The sequence below is a fragment of the Dermacentor albipictus genome, chromosome 5, assembly GCF_038994185.2.
Source record: "Dermacentor albipictus isolate Rhodes 1998 colony chromosome 5, USDA_Dalb.pri_finalv2, whole genome shotgun sequence".
NCBI classification, from domain to species: Eukaryota; Metazoa; Arthropoda; class Arachnida; order Ixodida; family Ixodidae; genus Dermacentor; species Dermacentor albipictus.
Window position 1 is genome coordinate 12474261 of NC_091825.1, and position 20692 is coordinate 12494952.

General features: G+C 50.8%; 2 protein-coding genes across 7 annotated transcripts in view; one reads left to right on the forward strand and one right to left on the reverse strand.

Annotated features, from left to right (window-relative positions):
• Positions 1-20692, forward strand: part of Cdk8 (cyclin-dependent kinase 8) — a 349166-nt gene that overhangs the window by 131779 nt on the left and 196695 nt on the right. For all 6 annotated transcript variants that reach the window (XM_065451716.1, XM_065451720.1, XM_065451722.1 and 3 more), the window contains exon 9: positions 15164-15233. In XM_065451716.1, coding sequence (XP_065307788.1) covers positions 15164-15233 — 70 coding nt within the window. The remainder of the gene's footprint in view (positions 1-15163; positions 15234-20692) is intronic.
• LOC135918051 (uncharacterized) overlaps positions 1-20692 on the reverse strand; it is a 468520-nt gene that overhangs the window by 118218 nt on the left and 329610 nt on the right. The window lies entirely within an intron of this gene.

Below are 20692 nucleotides of genomic sequence, written 5' to 3' on the forward strand. Positions count from 1 at the left end.
CTTTTGTATGGCCGCGACCCCACCTTGCCCTTTGACACTTTGCTACCTTCCGCAGTACAATCACCCAGCACTGGTTACGCTCTCGATGCTATCGACTTAGCCGTCCAGGCCTGAGATGTCACCCGTCATCGCCTCACAGTCTCGCAAGCTTCTAGAAAGCGACGCTACGACCTTCGGCACCGAGACCACCATTTTTTACCTGGTTCCCTTGTCCTTCTCTGGATGCCTTCATGCCGCGTTGGCTTGTCGGAAAAACTACTTTCCCATTATTCTGGTCCGTACCAGATCTTACGCCAACTGTCTGACGTGACATACAAGATCACCCCAGTCGGTCAACCTTCAGTGCCTTCGAACATCACCAGCGATGTTGTTCATGTCACCAGGCTCAAGCCCTATGTCCCTCCATTAAGTGAGGCTCTATAACTTGCACCGGGACGAAGCTACCCCGCCGGGAGGGTGATGTTACGGTGAAGGGAAGGAAGCAGTTGATTTTGGACTAGAGGAAGACGAGGACTGGCAGTTGCCTGAACGCCATATACACCAGTTGTAAATATACATTATTTTACACTCATGGGCCAGCTTTCTTCCTGCAATAATATTTCTAATTAGCACACAAGATCAAATATGTCCTGAATGTTTCATGTGTCTAGAGCAAATAACAAATATGTCTGCTGTGGACACCCTGTCCCCCCATATTTAGTGCTCTTTCATTTTTGCACTTTCTTCATAAGGCAAATTTTTTGTTCCATCAATTGTTCAGACTTCAATATCTCAACATCAAGAACAGATAGGACTAAATTTTTTTTGTGGAACGGAGCCTAATGTGTGTACTCTGTGAAGTGCAGCAAGCAGACTTTTTTTTTTCATTCCAGAAATGAATTATTTTGCTTCATTTTCTGCCGCATGGCTGCCACATTTTGTGGGCTTATATTACCGTATTTACTTCCATAATTCGCACCCTCGTGTAATTTGTGCACTCCTAATTGTTAGGCAAGCTAAAAAAAATAATTACTTGCATCCCATCGTGGGAGGCCTAGGCCCAGCTGACAAAACTGCTGGTGCTTATTAAAGTTCACTCTCTCTTTTGCATATTTTGCACTCTCCGCCCCACCCAAGTCATCCCACTGGTACGTACAAACAGGCAGGACAGCTGCGCCGTGCAGGCGAGTGCAGTCCTATGCGAGATGGGCTGCGCATGTATAGTCCCTACGTTCTTTCCTCCTGAAGCCCCCAAACACGCGAACCGCTTGAGCCAACATGTCTCGAACGCCGTCCCCACTCCGTCATTCCCGACGTAAACACGTACCTTCTCTCTTACTTCGGAATAGCTTGAGCGTGTGCTTCATGCCCTTTCACAATGCACAGCAGCGTAATCGGGGACAGATTACGGGGCGTAGCAGCAGCAGCTTCACCGCAGTCACGCCAGCCTTGCCTCTCCTCTGCGTCAGCATTGTGGCAGAACCCAACTTGATTGATTTTGGTAGTTTAGGCATAGATCAGGGTTTGCCATCATCTGGTCGCGTTTTCGTTGTTCAGTAGTGATGGGCTACAATAACTATATGGGAAAATTCAAACTCACTGTCATAGAGTTTGCTGAAAAATATGGGAGCCTTGCCACTGCCAAGCACTTCAACATGAATGAGAGTCACGTTCAGTACTGGCGAAAGCAAAAGAGTTCACTTGCAAGTACATGACCTGCAAGAAGAGCGTTTTGGGGACCGAAACACGGAAAGTTTCCTACCATTGAAGAAGGACTCTTCAAATACGTGCAAGAGCTGAGGTCCTCCTGCCTCGCAGTGTCATACGAGTTCCTGCTGCGACGTTCAAGGCAAGCAGGGGGTGGGCAACACGCTTCATGAGACGCCACCAGCTGTCTCTCAGACGGAGAACGACCCTCTGCCAGTGGTTGCCACGTGATTACGAGGACAAGGTTGTTCTGTTTCACCGTTTTGTGATTGGGCTATGCAAAACTGGGAACTTCGTCATGTCCCAGATTGGGAACGCAGATGAAACACTGGGCTTCGATTTTCCACTTCTGGCTACCCGTGGGCTGCCAGAGCCAGCCAGGACGATTTTGGTCTGGCTGCTCTCTGGAAGTTCTCTGGCTAGCAGACAACTAAAAGAGGCAATAGGCGCTCGCCGCCATCTTTGCGGGGACTTCACGGATTGCAACGCAGGCGCTTGAGGACTTAAATTTACCTCGCTAAGCCAACTGTCTACAGTCATCTTCGGATTTCCTCACTTCTAGCGTTATCTTTTTTAGGTGCTTACGCTCCGTTCCGCATTGCGAAGCAGTGGGGTACGAGCAGTGGTGAACCGTTTGAAGCTTTCGTGTGTGTATGTGTGTGTGACCCCTGAAGGCTTCTTCGCGGCAGCGATCAGCATGCTGCGCTCTCATGCGTGCATGTTATCTGCATCGTGTTCCATGCAAGTTGTAGATACTCATTCACACATTGTGGTACATTTTGGGTTCGTCTTTCTGTGGCGACCTTCCTTTTCACATATCTGGCGTATGTATATATCTCCTTTTTCTGCAGTTAGCGAAAGCTTTGCAGCTAGCCCGTACGTGTTTCCTCCGTCTCTCCGTCGTATGCGTAGGTGGCAGCTCGAAACCGATATGTGTTCGACTGCAGGCCGTTGATCTAAGAAAGCACTGATTGCACTCGGTACATTAGACACATGTACATTGGCTTATTGCTCTCATGATCGCGACCAATGTTGTTTTTCGTGTGATACGTTTCGCTGGTCACCGGCGGCGTGCATTTTCATGTGCCGTCTGCGTCCCCATCTCCTTAGCGTCAAAATGAGAAGCACAATCATCCACGACAAACTTTCTGAAACCGAAGCCCAAGCAGATCGGCAGGAAATTTTATGCGTAGAAGACATACCTAATAACCTGCTTTTTCAGGTCTTGCGAAGACACAACGCCAACTCATCAATGTCGCTGGTGGGCAACGTGTTCACTGCGAGCAGGGATCCTCGAGCTATCGCTTTCGCATGGTTTCGCGTCTTGTCATCCGCCGCGTCGGAGGCCATCGGTTGCGCTGAGAAAGGTGAGGTTGGCCCAGTGCGCGTCCTGCGCCGAGTAGCGTGAAATCGTGCGTAAGTGATCGTATCGCTGAATGCAACTATATATTTTCAAGCTGGCAACACATAAATGGGCCAACTACGCCGAGCGTGCGCCGGTCTCGTCGGACGCTGCCATGCATGTAACTTGTTTACATTTGGCCAGCTGTCCCGGTGTTCGATTTTGAAAATTTCGGGCAGGTTCGGGTTGTCTTGGGATCCCAGCCCACGTGACTTCCTATTAGAACCGGAACTAGCTGGCTGCCATCTGGCTGCCAGAACTCCGAAAATCGAAGAGGCCCACTGCTGACCTTTGATATGCCGCCCAACACCACAGCGAGGAGAGAGAGAGAGAGATAGCACTTTATTTACACCCGTCAGAGAGTATGGGTGATCGGGTGAGACGCAGCTCTCCCTATCACCGTCTACCTCCCCCCTAGACGTCGGCCGGAATCAGTTGACTTCCGGCGGCGGCCTGGGCTTGACGGATGGCCTGTTTTTGGGCTTGCTCTTCCTGGCTATGGAGGGAGGATTCCCATGACTCTCTGTTTCCATGTAGGCCGTTTAGGGCTGGGCAAGCCCAAAGCATGTGATTTAGCGTTGCTATGCCTTCACAGTTTTTACATTTTGGAGAGTGCACCTCAGGATGCCATTTGTGCAGAATATACGGGTTTGGGAAGGTACCTGTCTGCAGTTTTCGCCATATTACCTCTTCCTGCTTTGTGAGAGATCTATGGGGGGGAGGCAGAGTTCTCCTCCCCATTCTGTAGTGTTCTAGAACTTCTCTGTATGTGGTTAACTCTCGCTTTTTGGACAGGAAGTAATCTGCCTGCGCTGGGGCCCGGTGTGTGAGTCCTCGGGCGACCTCATTGGCGATCTCGTTCCCTGTGAGTCCACTATGAGCGGGTGCCCATATTATCCTAATTAGGTCGTTAGGTACGTTCTCCTTGCCTGCTTGCAGAATTTTGCCGGCCTCTTTGGAAACCTTACCTTTGTCATAGGCTTTGATTGCAGTTTTAGAATCGGTGATGACTATTCTAGTTGATGGGTATGTGATTGCCAGGGCAATCGCCGCCATCTCTGCCTCATCTGGTGAAGAGTGTCGTACGCTACAGCTAGAGACTAGCTCGCCTTTGTCGCTCACTACTACTGCAGCATAATGCCCTTCTGGGTATTCTGCCGCATCGGTGTACACTACCCCTTGTTTTTGGAGGAGGGAGCCTTGGAGTCTTTGGACCCTGCTTCTCCTGCGTTCCTTGTTGTGTATGGGGTGCATGTTTCTTGGGATAGGGGTTATTCTTAACTTGTTAGCAATTTCTTTGGGGATGACGGTTATCCTATCACGTGATTCTGGGTTTTGATAGCCCAGGTTTCTGAGGATGGATCGGCCCGTTTTGCTGCCAGTTAGTCTGATATATTGTGCCGTGAGTTTCGCCTCGCACATTTCCTCTAGGGTGTTCGACACTCCTAGGTTCAGAATCATCTCGGTTGATGTGCATGCTGGTAAACCTAGTGCTGTTTTGACACCTTTCCTGATGAGAATGTCTACCTTGTCTCTCTCTGCTTTAGTTGTTTTTAAGTACGGGATAGCGTAGGTGATTCTGCTAATGATGAAAGAATGAACGAGCCTAAGTAGGTTTGCCTCTTTCATCCCCGCGTTTTTGTTTGCTATCCTCCTGAGAAGCCTGCATGTTTGGTTGGTCGTGGCTTCTAGTCGGTTAATTGTTTCGGTGTTTCTCCCATTTTGTTGTATCCACATACCCAGTATCCTGATCTTGTCCACCCTTGGTACCGGGGTGTTGTTGACCAGGAGCTGGATATTGACCTGCTGCTTGCCCATGATGAGCATCTCCGATTTTTCCGGCGAGCATTTTAGCCCTATGGGTCTCAGATAGCATTCCGTTTCCCATATTGCCCTTTGTAGGGTGCCTTCTATTTGGCCATCGCTCCCCCCTCTGTCGACCCAAAGGGTGAGGTCGTCAGCATAGAGTGTGTGGCAGAGGCCTTCTATCTTTCTGAGTCGTTCTGGCAGCCCGATCATTGCAATGTTGAACAGGGTAGGGGAGAGCACTGATCCCTGCGGTGTTCCCTTGTTGCCTAGCTTAATGTTTTTTCTTATTGTGCCCCCGATTTCTATGTTCACCGTTCGGTCCGTGAGGAAGCTTTTGATATAGTTGTATAGCTTGCTTCCAACATTTAGGTGGAAGAAAGGCATCTCGTCCGTCCCTATCAAGACAACCGGCTGTGAAAAACTAAGCTTGCAGTGACGGCTGATGGCCGAAAACTCCTGCCCTTCATCATCTTGAAGCGGAAGACATTGCCCAAATTGAAGGCTGAAGGCAACATTCACCTCCGTGCCCAAGAAAAGGGATGGATGAATGAAGTACTGATGAAGGACTGGCTCGACAATGTCTGGGGTAAGCGACCAGGGGCTTTGCTGCGACTACCATCACTGTTGGTCTCGACATTTTCAAAGGCCACCTCATGAAGCAGGAAGAAGTTGTTGGACATGAGGATGAACCTGGTGTAATAAGCATGTGATGCCCCCTCAGACATAATCCTTTGTTGGCCTGCCAGGCTCAGTAGGCAGCATTGGTCACCGCACCAATAAACACCGACGAGCACAGCTCCTCGGCGGTCTGTCATCATTTATCACCACCACGCTGCGGAGCGTCTGTCTAATAGAGGGTGCCTCGAGCCCTCCCTCGTTCCTGAACACTGGCGACGAGTACCCACGGATCGTCCCATGCTGCTGCGAGTGGCAAAACACTGCCCCCCCTGTTTCTGCCGCCATGCCATTGTATGGAAGGCTCGAGCTATTCGAGGGAGAAGGGTCCAGTTTACGAGCAACAAGTCCACATGTTCTTCCGAGCAAACGACACACCCGAGACCAAACAGCGGGGCATTTTCCTGGCCAGCTGCGGGACCTGTATCTTCAGTCTCCTTCTCGACCTTCTCAAGCGAGCCTCGCTGCATGTTAAGACACTGGGGAGCTGCTCGCTATACTGCGCTCGCATTTCAACCCAGCATCGTCCACACTGAGGGGTTCTCCTCCCGTGCTCTTGGGACAAAGGAACGACAACACAGTAGTGCAAACAATCACAAGGGCATTTATTGCACCTTTCATAGATCAATGACTGCTAGCCGAGTTGCTATCTACAAAACATGCCGATGGGCGCGCGACAAATCTAGAAGTCCGACTCACCGCGACCGGAAAACGAGCGAATATGTTCGCCCCTTGCTGGATCCCAACGCCTGGTCGTTCGCGAGTTCGGTCACGCCAACGGTCGTGTGTTCGAACGCGGCCACGCGAGGCGGTCTCGCAGAAGCATGGGTCGCCGCGCGCGACCATGCTGCGCGCGACCATGCGCTGCTAACCCCGCCTGTCGGCGGCGTTAGCAGTGCAACACTCGCGCCATCTCTCGTACGGCGCCTCAACCACTCCGACCGCAGCGGGCGCCAGGCCACGCGGCGAAGCCGCATTACAGGAGACGCGCTATGCGGGAAAAACATATCAGGGGACGTGCGAGAGTCGCGCATCCCCACAACACTAATGAAGCATTTCCGCTTCAACAACCACAGCCGCCGGGAAGGAGAGACCCTCGGGCAGTTCGTCACTGCTTTACAAGGTTTAGCGAGTGCCTGCGCCTCCAGGGACCAGCTGGACTCGTAGCTCCGTGACCGGCTCGTCTGTGGCACCAACAACCCTGCCATGCTGGTGGGGTTGTTGGCGGATGCCGGTGAGATTGCCCGTGCGACTGGCTCACCATTGGCGGAAGCGGCGGTCAACAAGTTGGCGACAGAGGGCTGTACCTGCAGTTGCTGTGGTGGTGCCCGCTCCCCCTAACAGTGCCAGTTCTCTCAAGCACAATGCTTCACGTGCGGGAAAACTGGGCAAACCGAAAGGGGAGGACGAAAAGCGGACAGTAGAAGCAGCCTTGTTCAAGCCCAGATACCACACAAGCCTGCGGCCAGGGCAGCCATCGCAAGGGTACACGGCGGGGGCATGCTGCAGCAGGCTCGAGTTCTTCCGCAGCCAGGATACAAATCATGGCCAAATAACTGCCGATTTTTGGCATGTGGCATACAGGCTTTGTTCTATTGTCTGTGTCGCCATAGACCTTTGAAGTCTGCGGGCACCCCATTTCCACGGAGCTGGACACAGTGGCCGGGAAACTTCCAAGCATACTTTCTTCGGCATGTCCGTCAAGGCTTCGGGCATGATGCTGTGCAGCTACTCTGGGCAGCTCTCCCAGGTCTAGCGTCAAGCCCAGGTCAGCATTTGCTTTCGCGACAAGGAGGCAACCCTTCCCCTTTATTTGACCAAGGGGTTGTCACCGACGTTGCTGGGCTGAAACTGGATTCATGCACTGGACGTTCGTCTGCCAGAGTACTAGGAAGCCAGTCTGCATGTGATGAAAGATGTCCCCAGCCTCCTGACCAAGTTCAAGTCCCTGTTCCAGCCAGTGGTTGGCACATTCGCCTGCGCGATGCCTGGCATGTATGTACCTGAGGGAGCCTGGCCACGTTTTTTTCAAGCCTCGCCCAAGGCCGTTCGTTCTGAAGGACGGGGTAACCCAGGAGCTGCAACGGTTACAGCGAGACAACATCCTGGTGCCCGTCAAGACGTCTGCATTGGCCGCTCCCATCGTACCAGTCCTCAAGTGGGGTGGCAGTGTCAGGATCTGTGGGGATTTCAAGGTTACCATCTACCCCATCGCTACTGTCGAGATACCCGTTGCCCCGGATAGAAGATCTCTGGTCAGCGTTGTCCAGTGGACAGAAGTTTACCAAGCTCGACCTCAGAGATGCTTACCAGCAGCTGGTGCTCCAGGATGCCTCCCGGAAGTATATCACAGTATCGACAACTTTGGGGCTCATCTAGTACACATGCTTACCATCAGTAATGGCCGGGAAACTCTTCAAGCGTACTTTGCCCGGCGTGTCCGCGGAAGCTTCGGGCGTGATGCTGCGAAGCTACTCTGGGCAGCTCTCCCAGGTCCAGCGTTAGGCACAGGTCAGCGTTCGCTTTGGCGACAGGGAGGCAATCCTTCCCGTCTACTTAACCGAGGGATCGTCGCCGACGCTGCTCAGCCGAAAGTATTTATCCACTGGGCGTTCGTCTGCCAGAGTACCAGGAAGCCACCCTGCATGTGGTGAAAGACGTCCCCAGCCTCCTAACCTAGTTCAAGTCCCTGTTCCAGCCAGGGGTGGGCACTTTCGCCGGCACGACGGCTGGCATCTATTAACCTGAGGGAGCCCAGCCACGTTTTTTCAAGCCTCGCCCACTGCCGTTCACCCTGAAGGACATAGTCACTCAGCAGCTGCAACGGTTACAGCGAGAGGGCATCCTGGTGCCTGTCAAGACGTCTGAATGTCCCGCGCCTATCCTACGGGTCCTCAAGCGAGACGGTAATGTCAGGATCTGCAGGGATTTCAAGGTTACCATCAACTCCGTCGCTACCGCCGAGAAGTACCCATTGCCCCGGATTGCAGATCTCTGGTCAGCATTGTCCATTGGACAAAAGTTTACCAAGCTCGACCTCAGAGATGCTTACCAGCAACTGGTGCTCCAGGATGCCTCCAAAAAGTATGTCACAATATCGACAACTTTGGGGCTCTTCCAGTACACACGCTTACCATTTGGACTGGCCTCAGTCCCAGCCATATTTCAGAGGGAGATGGACAACCTCTTCAGGGGCATGAGGAATGTGGTGGGGTACTTGGATGATGTCTTGGTTACTGGCAGCAACGACAACGACCACTTGCAGAACCTGCACAATGTCCTAGCTGGCACGACTGCTGGACGCTGGTCGCATGCTAAAGCTGGAAAAGTGCATTTTCCTGGCCCCCCAGTGTTGAGTACTTGGGACATGTCATTTCCCAGGCTGGCCTAGCCCCGGCTATCCACAAAGTGGATGCTTTGCTCATGGCGCCTAAGCCCCAGAACAAGAAGGAGCTTCAGAGCTACCTTGGCCTCATCAACTTCTACAGGAGTTTCCTGCCGAACTTGTCGGAGCATCCACAGCTGCTCCATCTTCTGCTTCGAGATGGCCAGCAATGGGTCTGAAAGAAGGAGCAGGACTGGGCCTTCCAGGGCAGCAAAGATCTAATCACCAATGCTCCAGTGCTGGTACACTTTGATCCTGCCAAGCCTGTCGTCCTGATGTAGATGCTTCGCCGTACGGCATCGGAGCCGTGTCCTGGCGCACCGAGACAAGGATGGCCAGGAACGCCCTGTGTCGTTTGCTTCTTGACGGCTTCGTGCTGCAGAGCAACATTGCAGCCAGCTGCAGAAGGAAGGCCTGGCCCTCACGTTCGGTGTGGAACTCTTCCACCAGTATCTGTGGGGCCGGAAGTTCGAGGCGGTCACGCACCAAACAGAACACTGACCAACATGCTTGCCATGTACGTCTCATTCAATCATCAGAACTGGGACGTAGTGTTGCTGTTCATCACTTACGTCCTTTCAACGAGGTCATTGGTCTGTGGATGATACGGCGGGGAATGACGGAACTGTGACGTACACAAACGAAGTAACTCTTCAATGGCATCAGCAGTGAACTGGCGACCATGGTCGCTGATGATGATACGTGGCCAGCCATGACGAAGGAACATGGAACGTGGCAGGAAAACCGCCACGGAAGCAGCGGTGGAAGATGGTATGGCTGCTGTTTCTGCATACCGTGTAAGATGGTCTATGCAGACAATTATCCAACGGTTCTTGTTGTTAGATAACGGGAATGGACCCAGAAGGTCAATGCCTACTTGCTCGAACGGCGTACTGGGCGGTGTCAGGGGCCGAAGGGGACCCGGGGCTGCGGTGGTCGGTCGCTTGTGACGTTGGCACGTTTCAAAATTAGCGACATAGTGCTTGGTTGTTTCCTACATTTTGGGCCAGTAAATGTGCTCCTGCGTATGGTGTAGCATTCATACAAAGCTGAAATGGCCGGATGTCACATTGTCATGCATAGCGTGTAGAACGTCGGAGCGGAGACTCGGGGACAACAAGCAGAATATGCGCTCCATGCCCAGAGTAATTAGTTTTGTAGAGCAACTTATCACGGACAGTAAAGTGACTGCTGCCTTGAGAAGTAAGGGCAGCGACAAAAAGCGGATCGAGGATAAGGTCATTCCGTGTTTCTCGCTGAAAGTCTGCCGCTTCAGGAAACGTAGAAGTAACAGCAGTGAGATAGTCGTCAAAATTCTCAGCCTCGCAGTCATTTGTCGCAAGAGGAATCCGATAGAGGCAGTCTGCGTCAGCGTGACGACGGCTACTCTTGTATGATACCACAGAGTAGTATTCCTGGAGGCGCAGTGCCCAATGTGCGAGGCGACCAGAGGGATCACGCAAACCGACCAGCCAGCATAAAGAATGATGGTCGGTGATAATCTTGAATGGTCTACCGTAAAGATAGCACCGATACTTCTATATGGCAAAAACAGCTGCCAGGCATTCCTGTTCCGTAACCATATAATTGCGCTCAGATTTGCTCAGGCAACGACTGGCATATGCGACATGTTCTGCACCACTGTGATGTTGTACAAGCATCACTTTTATCCCGATTCCACTAGCATCAATGTGAACTTCAGTCGGGCAAGATGGATCGAAGTGACACAAGAAGATTCTGGCCACGGCGGCTGCATTTCAATGGGGGCAAAATGCGAAAACACCCGTGTACTTAGATTTAGGTGCGCGTTAAAGAACCCCAGGTGGTCGAAATTTCCGGAGTCCTCCACTACGGCGTGCTTCATAATCAGAAAGTGGTTTTGGCACATAAAACCCCATAATTTAATTTTTTTAAGTGGCGCAGGAGGGGTACTGACGTTAGTAAAACTTCAGTTGAGAGAATGATGCAGCACACTCTGGTGTCCAATTGAAGGACGCATTTTGTTGCAAAATACTTGTCAGTGGGTAAACGATGTCGGCAAACCGGGGAACAGAACAACGAAAATACAAACATAGGCCAATGAATGAGTGAAGTTCTCGTGCTGACTGCGGTGGCTTGAAGGAAACCGGGGAACAAAACAATGAAAATACGAACATAGGCCAATGAACGAGTGAAGTTCTCGTGCTGACTGCAGTGGCTTGAAGGAACTCACCGCTTCAATCTTTTGAGGATCGGGTCTGATGCCATCCTTGTTGACTAAGTGTTCCCAGGATCAGTGTTTGACGTTCGCCAAACCGTAATTTTTTTTTAGTTTATAACCAGTCCAGCTTTCTCGATGCAGTCGAGAACAAGGCTGAGGCGTTCGTTATGTTCTTGAAATGTGCGGCCAAAGATTACAACATTATCGAGGTAACACATGCATATCTCCTACTTTAGACCACGTAGTACTGTGTCCATGGATCTTTCAAAGGTGGCAGGAGCATTGCCAAGGCCAAAAGGCATAACATTAAATTCGAATAGACCATCGGGAGTCACGCAAGCGTCCTTTGCCTTGTCGGCAGGGTCCATAGATATTTGCCAATACCCCGATTGCAAATCAAGTGTTGAGAAATAAGAAGCAGCGTGTAAGCAATCAATCGCGGTAGTGGATAGACATCCTTTTTCGTCACTGCGTTTATATGTGTGTAATCCATGCAGAATCTCCAGGAGCCATCGTTTTTTCGGACCAGGATTACTGGGGCTGCCCATGGACTAGACGACTCTTGAAGGACAGCTTTGTTCATCATCTCCTCGACTTGCTCTGCAATAACTTTGCGCTCGGACGATGACACTCGGTAGGGCTTCTGGCGGATAAGGTGTGCTGAGCCGGTATCTATTCTGTGACGAGCGTGGGAACGACGGTAAATGTAGGGGTGCATCTCCATGCGTGAAGTCGAATGCAGCCTCATGCCTGGCAAGGACCTGTACCAGTACTTGCCGTTCCTATGTACAGAGAGCCTTGCTGATCATGTCAAGCATTAGCTCTTCAGAATGGCAATTGTCGCAAGGAGAGCAAGCTGTAGAGACGTCTGTAGTTAGTGCCGCTATTGAGCTACATGCGGCTTCATCGAAGAGAGCGATTTTCATACCGCGAGAAAGGACAACCGGTGTGGCGAAACAGTTCAGCGCCCGCAATGTGGCGACTCCTTTCATCATGCACACGACAGAGCAGGGCACAAGTATATCTTCTTTTTAGCACAGTTTATGCGGAGGCCTAACTACAAGGTCAACAAAATCAGCGTCAATAGCAGTTGCAGAAACATGAACGGGAGTCAGGCACCACAATGGTGCAATTAGTTCATCAAGAACACTGAGTGTGCCTGTGTCCCTGTCTTCGCCACGCGAGCTTTCTTCGGAATGTGCTGATATATATAACTTGTTCAATGATATTTCGCCACAACCACAGTTGACGGAAGCGCCGCACTGTTCAAGAAAATCGATACCAAGAATAACATCGTGCGAACGATGAGAAAGAACAAGGAATTTTGACACAAACGCTTTCCCAGCCAACAAAACACTCACAGCACAAACACCAAGGGGATTAAGCCACTCTCCGCCTACTCCATGAAAGGTAATACCGTCGTTCCAAGGAAACATATCTTTGTGGTCTAGACGGTTTTTGAAAGCGAGGCTCATCACAGGCACAGTCGCCCCAGTATCAACTAACGCCATGGTCGGTATTCCGTCAATTGATACACTCACTTTGTTTTTGAGCATCACAACAGGCAGAGGTATTTCTTGCAAAGACCGCTCGGCGACCTCACCTCCATTGGCCACCGATGCTAGTTTCCCGGCAGCGGTGAGGAAAAACGGCGCTGAGGGAACGGAGACCGACGGGGACTGTTATTTGGTGGCGTCAAACTCTACTCAGATGCTGGCGAATCACTGCGTCTTGGCTCATGCGAGAAGTGGTCCATTGGAAGCAAATCGGTCGTCCGCAAGTCATATGAAATACGGGCTCCGGGTGGTGAGAACATCGGTGGTGTCCTTCGTGATTTACGGCCTTGGCGACAATACCAAGCTATATGGCCTGTGGAACCACATTTGTAGTACACGGAATGGTCGCGGTTCACAGCATCTTTCTCGAAACGAATGCTAGGCTGCTGTGGGCGGCGAGAAAGTTCATTGTCGTGTGGATAACGTGTCTCTGCTGCTCGCTGAAATCCGTTATATCGTTCATAAGTCACGTCATGGTAGTAGGGTCGGTGCTGTTCTTGTCGTCGCCTGACAGAAGTCACAGGGCCTTGGGGGTAAAAACGTGGCTGTTTTCATTGTGGCCGAGTGTCATTAGTAGGGCCTCTGTCGTAGAGACGTGGCTGAGGTCGGGGTGTGAGTTCATAATCCTCAGTGCCCCTCGTCGCGAGATATGGGGAGAAGGATGCCACGTTTGGCTTGAAATCTGGTGGTAGGCGGAAGCTATGAGTGCCTGGATGTGTCACTTGCGCATGCAGGTTGAGCTCTTCCCGAACTATTTGTCGGATCTTTGATGCAAGATGGAGGGGCTGGTTGCTGTCCATGCTTGCAACTGTCGTCACATTGGCTAGCCTGCCAAACTTCGGTGTGATGCGCCTCGTCTTCAGTTGCTCGAAAGTGTGACAGTGCTGAATGATGTCAGCGACGGAAGCCAGGTTGTCTTTTGTGATGAGGAAATTGTAAACATCTTCGGTAATTCCTTTTAGGATGTGCCCGACTTTGTCTTCGTCAGACATTCCAGAGTTTACCATCCTACACAGTTTTATTACTGCCTCAATGTAGTCGTGCAGGTTTTGCCTGGCACTTGCGCACATTGCAGTAGTGTCTGTTCTGCCCTTTTCTTTTTTGTCGCGGAGTCGCCGAATCACTGTTTGATTTCCGAAACAAATCTTCCCCATGTTGTGAACATTTCCTCGTGATTGTCAAAACGCACCAACGCAGTATCCGTTGAAAAGAACGCGATGTTCGAAAGCTGAGAAGCGCTGTTCCACTTGTTGGCGGCACTCTCCCGGTGATAATGGATGAGCCATTCCTCGACGTCTTCATCCGATCTTCTGGCAAAGGGACGCGCATCTCTCAGTTGTAGAACAGAACTTGTCGGCACAGCAGTTGGAATGGGTCGTTGTTCGTCTGCGTCGTGGGACATATTTAACTCCGGTGGATTCGGTGGGAGTCCAGCAAGGCGATGGCTCCGTCGCAGGACTTGTGGTTCAGCCTCTATCTTCGGGTGTCGATTACCCTGCACCTCCACCACAACTGTTAGGAAGAGTTGCGAAGAAATGATTTTGTTTACAGGAGATGGACGATGATCGTAGCGTGATCGTAGTGCAGCCCAGCCTCTCAGACTCCTCGTTCTCTTCTTTCTTCTTGCACCTGCCTCTCGTATCCGTTACATTATTTTATAAAAATGGAAATCAAATCAACTCCAAGATTGTGGAAGCCTACTTCATGCATGTCAACTCAGGCGTATGCGTCAGCCAGACTTATATCTCTGTACATGATAAAGAAACTAAGTTTTTGAATGGCAAGATAGGCTGACACCCTTTCACCACTTGTACACATCACTTCTTCACATTATCAAATCCTCTGTATATTTAATCGGTTGTTTTCAAAAAATCAACCCGTTGTTAGTCTGCGCTCTTATCACATACTTCCTTTTGTCCTTTGTCTGGGTTGTGCTGCCCGCCCCTAGGAATATGTTCAGTCACCAACTCACCCAGCTTGCTGTGTTAATTCGATTTAATGAGGTTTCACTGTAGTGGATTTCGAATTGAATTAAAGAAAAAGAAAACCAAATACTGAACCAAATGTCGAATATTTAATTAATTGTCCAGTCATCCGGGTTTCAAGTATGGTGAAGGATAATACACCTGAAGAGTCAAGAGCAGCACGTCTCACGCCACCATTGATTCCAGTAAGAAGGCGAATAACTCCCGTGCCACATGCCATCGATTGCTGCACTTTCTCTTTCTCTTTGTGAGGGCTATTTCTTTGCTATTATTAACACAGTCTTTTACTCTTGCAGTGTGCACAGACAAATGGTCTTCCTTCCATTTAATTGGTCTATTTAATGCAACCTTCCTTAATTTCTTTTTGTAGCCTGTGTCCCCCCATAACTAGCAAAGTGACTGGTGGTTGCTCTTGGTGGCTTTGCTGATGTGGTACTGTTGCCACTTATTTTTTCTTGCCAACAGAAAAGGACTGGGAGGATATCAAAAAGATGCCTGAGCACCACACCCTGATGAAGGACTTCAAACGCTCAAGGTGAGCTCTGAAACATGATTGTAGTATAGTGTCTCCCCCTGTCAGATCTCTGTGTCATCGTACGTGTATGTTTTGTAGTTGTTTAGCTAGATGGCGCCCCCCACCCCTTCTGTCATGTGAAGAGCTTGGACCAATCAGGAGGTGTCATCTGGCGTGTGAAGCCCTTATTAGTAATAAACGGCTGGGGTCGGCTGAGTCTTCGTTCCGGTTTTCATCGGGAACAGTTAGCTCCGAGCCTCTTTCACTGCGTCGGCGCTCGCGCGCGTTCGCTGGCCGGGGGCTCCCACTTGCCTGCCGCTGCCGACACATCTTTTGGCGACGAGAAAGGGATTCCTACAGCGGTTCCGACCAAAGCCCCGGGAAACCAATGAGCTTCGTAAGTGAAGCGTCCTTTACGTGTCGGCACGGCCTGCAAACGCCGCCGACGCACTTGGCGTCGCGAGGCTTCCGAGCCTAGGCCTACTCGCCCCCTTGTTCTTCCGTGCCCCATTCCTGCTGCGAGCTCCGGCTTGTTTTCTGCACTGTCTCCTGCACGCTACCGGGCATGGCGTCTTTTACGGCGAACCTTCCCGTTTTTCTTGAAGTGCCCGGGCCACTGTTAATTCCATGGTATCGCTGGAAAAAAATTTTTCAGGCCCACCTCAAAGCGGCCGGCGGTGGCGACTGGACAGATGCGCGACGAGCGTCCGCGCTCGTCAGTGCTCTCGGGCGTGAAGGACAACGAAAGTACTTCACAGGCGAGGAGCAGGAAGCAGCAAGGCAGTTAACCAGCGCAGCGCCAGATCAAGCGAAGCAGCAAGGCAGTCGACCGGCGCAGCGTCAACGTCAAATGATGCGGTCCCGCCAGTGTCAGAGTTCCAGAAACTCTTGCAGCGGCTTGACTGGCTGTTCGCCGCGTCAACAAAATCTGGCAGAGAGGCACGAATTCACCAGTCGAAGGCAGTTCAAGGGAGAAGGATTCCTGGAATTCGTGACCGCATTGAAGGAGAAGGCGGTACAGTGCAACTTCGGCACAAGCTACAACGAGCGCGTCCGAGACCAAATTATACATGGGGTAGCGAACGCCAGTGTTCTCGAAAAGTTATTGGCTCATGGTGAAACCCTGTCCCTGGACAAGGCAGAAGAAATTGGACGCTCGTTAGAAGCCTTGCATCGAACGAACCGCGCGTTCGGCTCCGAAAATGTACGAAGAATTGAGGCATCTCAACTTGGCGTTCCGTCGACGGGCCAAGATGGCCGACTTCTTCCGGGGAGGCGCCAAGATGGCCGACGTAGTCCGGGAGGCCATGAAGATGGCCGACTTTTTTCGGGGAGCCGCCAAGATGGCCGACGTAGTCCGGGAGGCCATGAAGATGGCCGACTTCTTCCGAGGAGCCGCTAAGATGGCCGACGTCTTCCAAGAGGCCGCCCAGATGATCGACATTTTCCGCGAGGCTCCTCCGGGACCCGCAATGAAGCACAGGATGCGAAGGACCCTAATTTCGACCATAGTTCATGCGATCGGTGTGGCAGCACGAAGCATATTGCCACGTACAGGAATTGTCCCGCAAGGAACCGGCAGTGCAACGCCTGCCACACGTTAAGCCATTTTGCATCAGTATGCCGAAAAACCCGTACTGTTCAGCACGTCTCTTCCGCAGAGACACTGTCTTCAACTTCCACAGGACAGCCGTCCGCGTCTGTCTTGACGGTGAGCACTTTGGAAGCTAAAAGGCATTTACAGGTCCCGGTCGTGGTTAACGACGTCGCCATGCGGCTGCTCGATGACACAGGAGCGTCTGTCTCATTGATGACGGCCGAGGATTTTGGAAAGCACTTTGGTCGACAGCACAGACTGTCAAAAACAGCAGTGGACTTGAGGAATTTCTCCAAGCAACGCATCGACATTCAAGGCCTTTTCCAAACCACTGTCCAATTTCTTCAAAGGTCGTGCTCAGTCACGTTCCATATAACGTCTACAGAAACATCACTGCTGGGTCTTGACGCCATCCAGTGCTTGGGGATACAAATCGACGGTACGTCGCTGACATGCTGCCTGGCTACGCTTCCTCCTGTACAGAGCCCCACAGGTGTGCCTCCGGGTTTTGATCACCTCTTCAGTGACGAGTTGGGTCTCGTAAACAACCTTGTGCACCGAATTCATCGGCAGCAAAATGCCATACAAGTATCTTCAAAGTTGCGCAGACTACCCCTGGCTCTCCGTGACCAGGTCACAAATGAATTGCGACGTCTCGAGGACTGCGACGTATCGAGCGCGTCGAGGCTTCTGAGTGGGTGTCTCCACTAGTGGTGGTGCGCAAGAAGTATGGAACCATGCGGCTCTGTGTAGATCTACGGGAACAGGACAGTCTTGTGCCTCACGTTCAAGAAAGGGTCTTGCAGAAACATTGGCAGACTAAACAGTACGTAGACAAACGTAGAGGTGCTCAGGCAACTCGTATCAAGGTGGGAGACACCGTCAGAATAAGATTTAAGGGGAAAGTATTTTTTAAGTACAGTAAACCTCGTAAAGTCAAGGCCCAGATAGGACCATCTACTTTTCGACTCAGTGATGGGAAGACGTGGCATGTGTCTAAGTTAACCCTAGTGATGAAGGATCCAACAGGTAGTACATTGTGTACAAGTGATAAAGATTTTTTGTACTCGTATTCAAACCTGGATTGTCATTCTGATGACTCGTCTGTAGTGACATCGTGATCAAAGCATCAGTTAAGTAGCTTGTCTGACTGTATCACTTCCGAGTCTACGCAGTCAGCAGTCGTCTCTGATTCCGTGGGGGGAATCGGTAGCCTCCCAGGACTTGTTGGGACGTTGAGAGGAGCTTCCTGGGCAACCCTCTCCAGCTTTGAGTGACCACATTCAGTTTTCCAACCAAGGGGAGCGAAATAGTGGGACGACTGGGTCATTAAAGCCGACCAATACGCTTCGCAACCCCCAAAGTTCTTCTGAGGTACGCTCGCGTCCTCATCGTGACGGAAAACGGCCTCCGTGGCTCGATGATTTTGTTTCTGTAGTGTAGAGCGCATTGCCGTCTTCGAAATGCCACGGCTAGGGGCCTCGCTGTGACATTTAGGAGACAGTCCACATGTTTCATTAACACAGGTATAAAGTGCTCCTTGTTGCGGTGCAGTGAGTTTTGTGCCGTGTTCCTTGTCAGACTTTGTTTGAGTGACTGCCTGTGTTTTGGTGCCCAAGACTGATGCGCGTGTATGTGAACTTGGGCGGGGAGGGACTGAAATTATTGTGGACGTAAGTACGTGCTTTGTATGCGACTGGTGCGCGTGTGTGAACGTGGGGGGGAACGAACTGAAATTGCCTTTGGACTTAAGTGCGCGTGTTGTGTGTGCGTTTCACTGTATGCTTGCTTTGTTTCCAGGTGGGGATGATGTAGTATAGTGTCGCCCCCTGTCAGATCTCTGTGTCATCGTACGTGTATGTTTTGTAGTTGTTTAGCTAGATGGCGCCCCCCCCCCCTTCTGTCATGTGACGAGCTTGGACCAATCAGGAGGTGTCATCCGGCGTGTGAAGCCTTTATTAGTAATAAAAGGCCGCGGGTCGGCTGAGTCTTCGTTCCGGTTTTCATCGGGAGCAGTTAGCTCCGAGCCTCCTTCACTGCGTCGGCGCTCGCGCGCGTTCGCTGGCCAGGGGCCCCCACTTGCCTGCCGCTGCCGACACAACAATGGTCACGTTCCTGTGCTGTCGTCAATGCACTGAGCAGTTCTTGGCTAAGCATGCAATAAAAAAAAATCTATAAACAGACGCACTTACCGTAAAAACCGGAATATAGGTCGAACTTTTTTTCAAAAAACCATCGCGAAAAGTCGACCCTCGACTTATATACCGGACATTGGCGGAAAAATTACGGAAGTCTTGCAACAATGGGCGGATAAAGTAAACAGCCGCCTTCGCCATTGCCATCAGCAGCAGCGCGGCGTCTATGGCGGCGTGGCGACGCTGTGGCACCAGCATTTTGCGTTTCCATTGTCGCAAAGTTATATTAATTAAAGACTGCACTTTCATTTTGTTTCAAATTGAGTGGGAGCGGAAGCCGAAGTCAATTCACCGTCGCCTTCAAGAAAAAGGCGATTGAGTACGCGGAAGCCCACGGCAACCTGGCGGCACAGCGCAAACTTGAAGTATCCAAAAAGAGCATTCGGTAGTGGCGGAGGCAAAAGCAACGTATTACAACTTGCAGCAACCGAAAGAAAACGTCATTTCGTGCCGGATCGCAGCGGACTGCAGAGCTGGAAGGCAAGGTTGTGGAGTCCGTCCGCGAGCTGCGTGTAAGATCGCTGCCTGTGACTGCCGAATGCATCCGTTTGAAAGCGGTAGAGATTGCACGCGCCTATGGACTGGGCAGCGAGAAGCACTCGTCATCCGACTGATCAAAGGCGTTGCTCTGATTCGGAGTAGAGCTTGCTCATTTCGTGCCCTTCTGTGTACTGTACACCCGACGAATTTTTAACAGTATCGCGCGACCATTGACCTGCGTGTTTGTCAGCACCTTATCATTACAGCACGGAGCGGTGAAATAGCGAAAGTAAGGGCATGTGTACACATGCGCGTATCAGCGCTGTTAATAAGGTGTTGACAAGCACGCGTGTCGATGGTCGCGCGATACCGCTAAAAACTTGGCCCAGGTGCACTTGCGAGCAGCATTTAAATAAATACTGTCACCATTGTGCAAACCCCTGAGTCGCATTTGTTTCAAGGTAAGGGTGTCATGTCTTTCGGTACTTTTGCCATTGAAAAAGATTTTTTTTCATTTTGAGAATTCGTTAGTTGGGGGATCGACCTATATTTCGGTCCGACCTATAGTCCGGTTTTTACGGTATGTCCATGGAAAGGTGACACAATGATAGGGAAACCAAGCGATGTACATGGCTTGTTTTGCTAGGTACAGTCTTTCATGGATATATAAAAATTATTGTTAAATACTAAACACTTGCTTCCCATGCTGCTTAGCTCTGGGCATTTGTAGTGTTGTGCATCGCCAGAGGTTTGGCTCAAATAAGCCCTTTATTCGTGAACTACAGTCGACTACGGATATATGAAACTTGCAGATAACAAATTATTCTCTATAATATCACGTAGTAGCGACAGGGAAGAGCGCAGTAGCAAAACTGTGAATAACTTAACTAAATTTTCATTGGGTGAATCTGTGTCGAGAAAAGCAAGTTATACTTAAAACACAACGATGATGGCGAACACAGTCGGCGATTGTCGTAATCTGATTGCAGGTCAAGCGCGTCGGCTTTTATGCATTACTCGTCGAAGGTTCTAGTGTAATCACTAGTGCTCGCGTGGTTTCCAGAAACTGCTACACAGTTCGTGTCGCGCATGCAATCTGATAATATAAGGTTTGGTGAGGACATACACAACAGATAGAATGAACGATAACATTTGTGTGAGTTCCAGATCATGCAGGTGCATCTTGTGCTAAGGGATAATGTTAAATA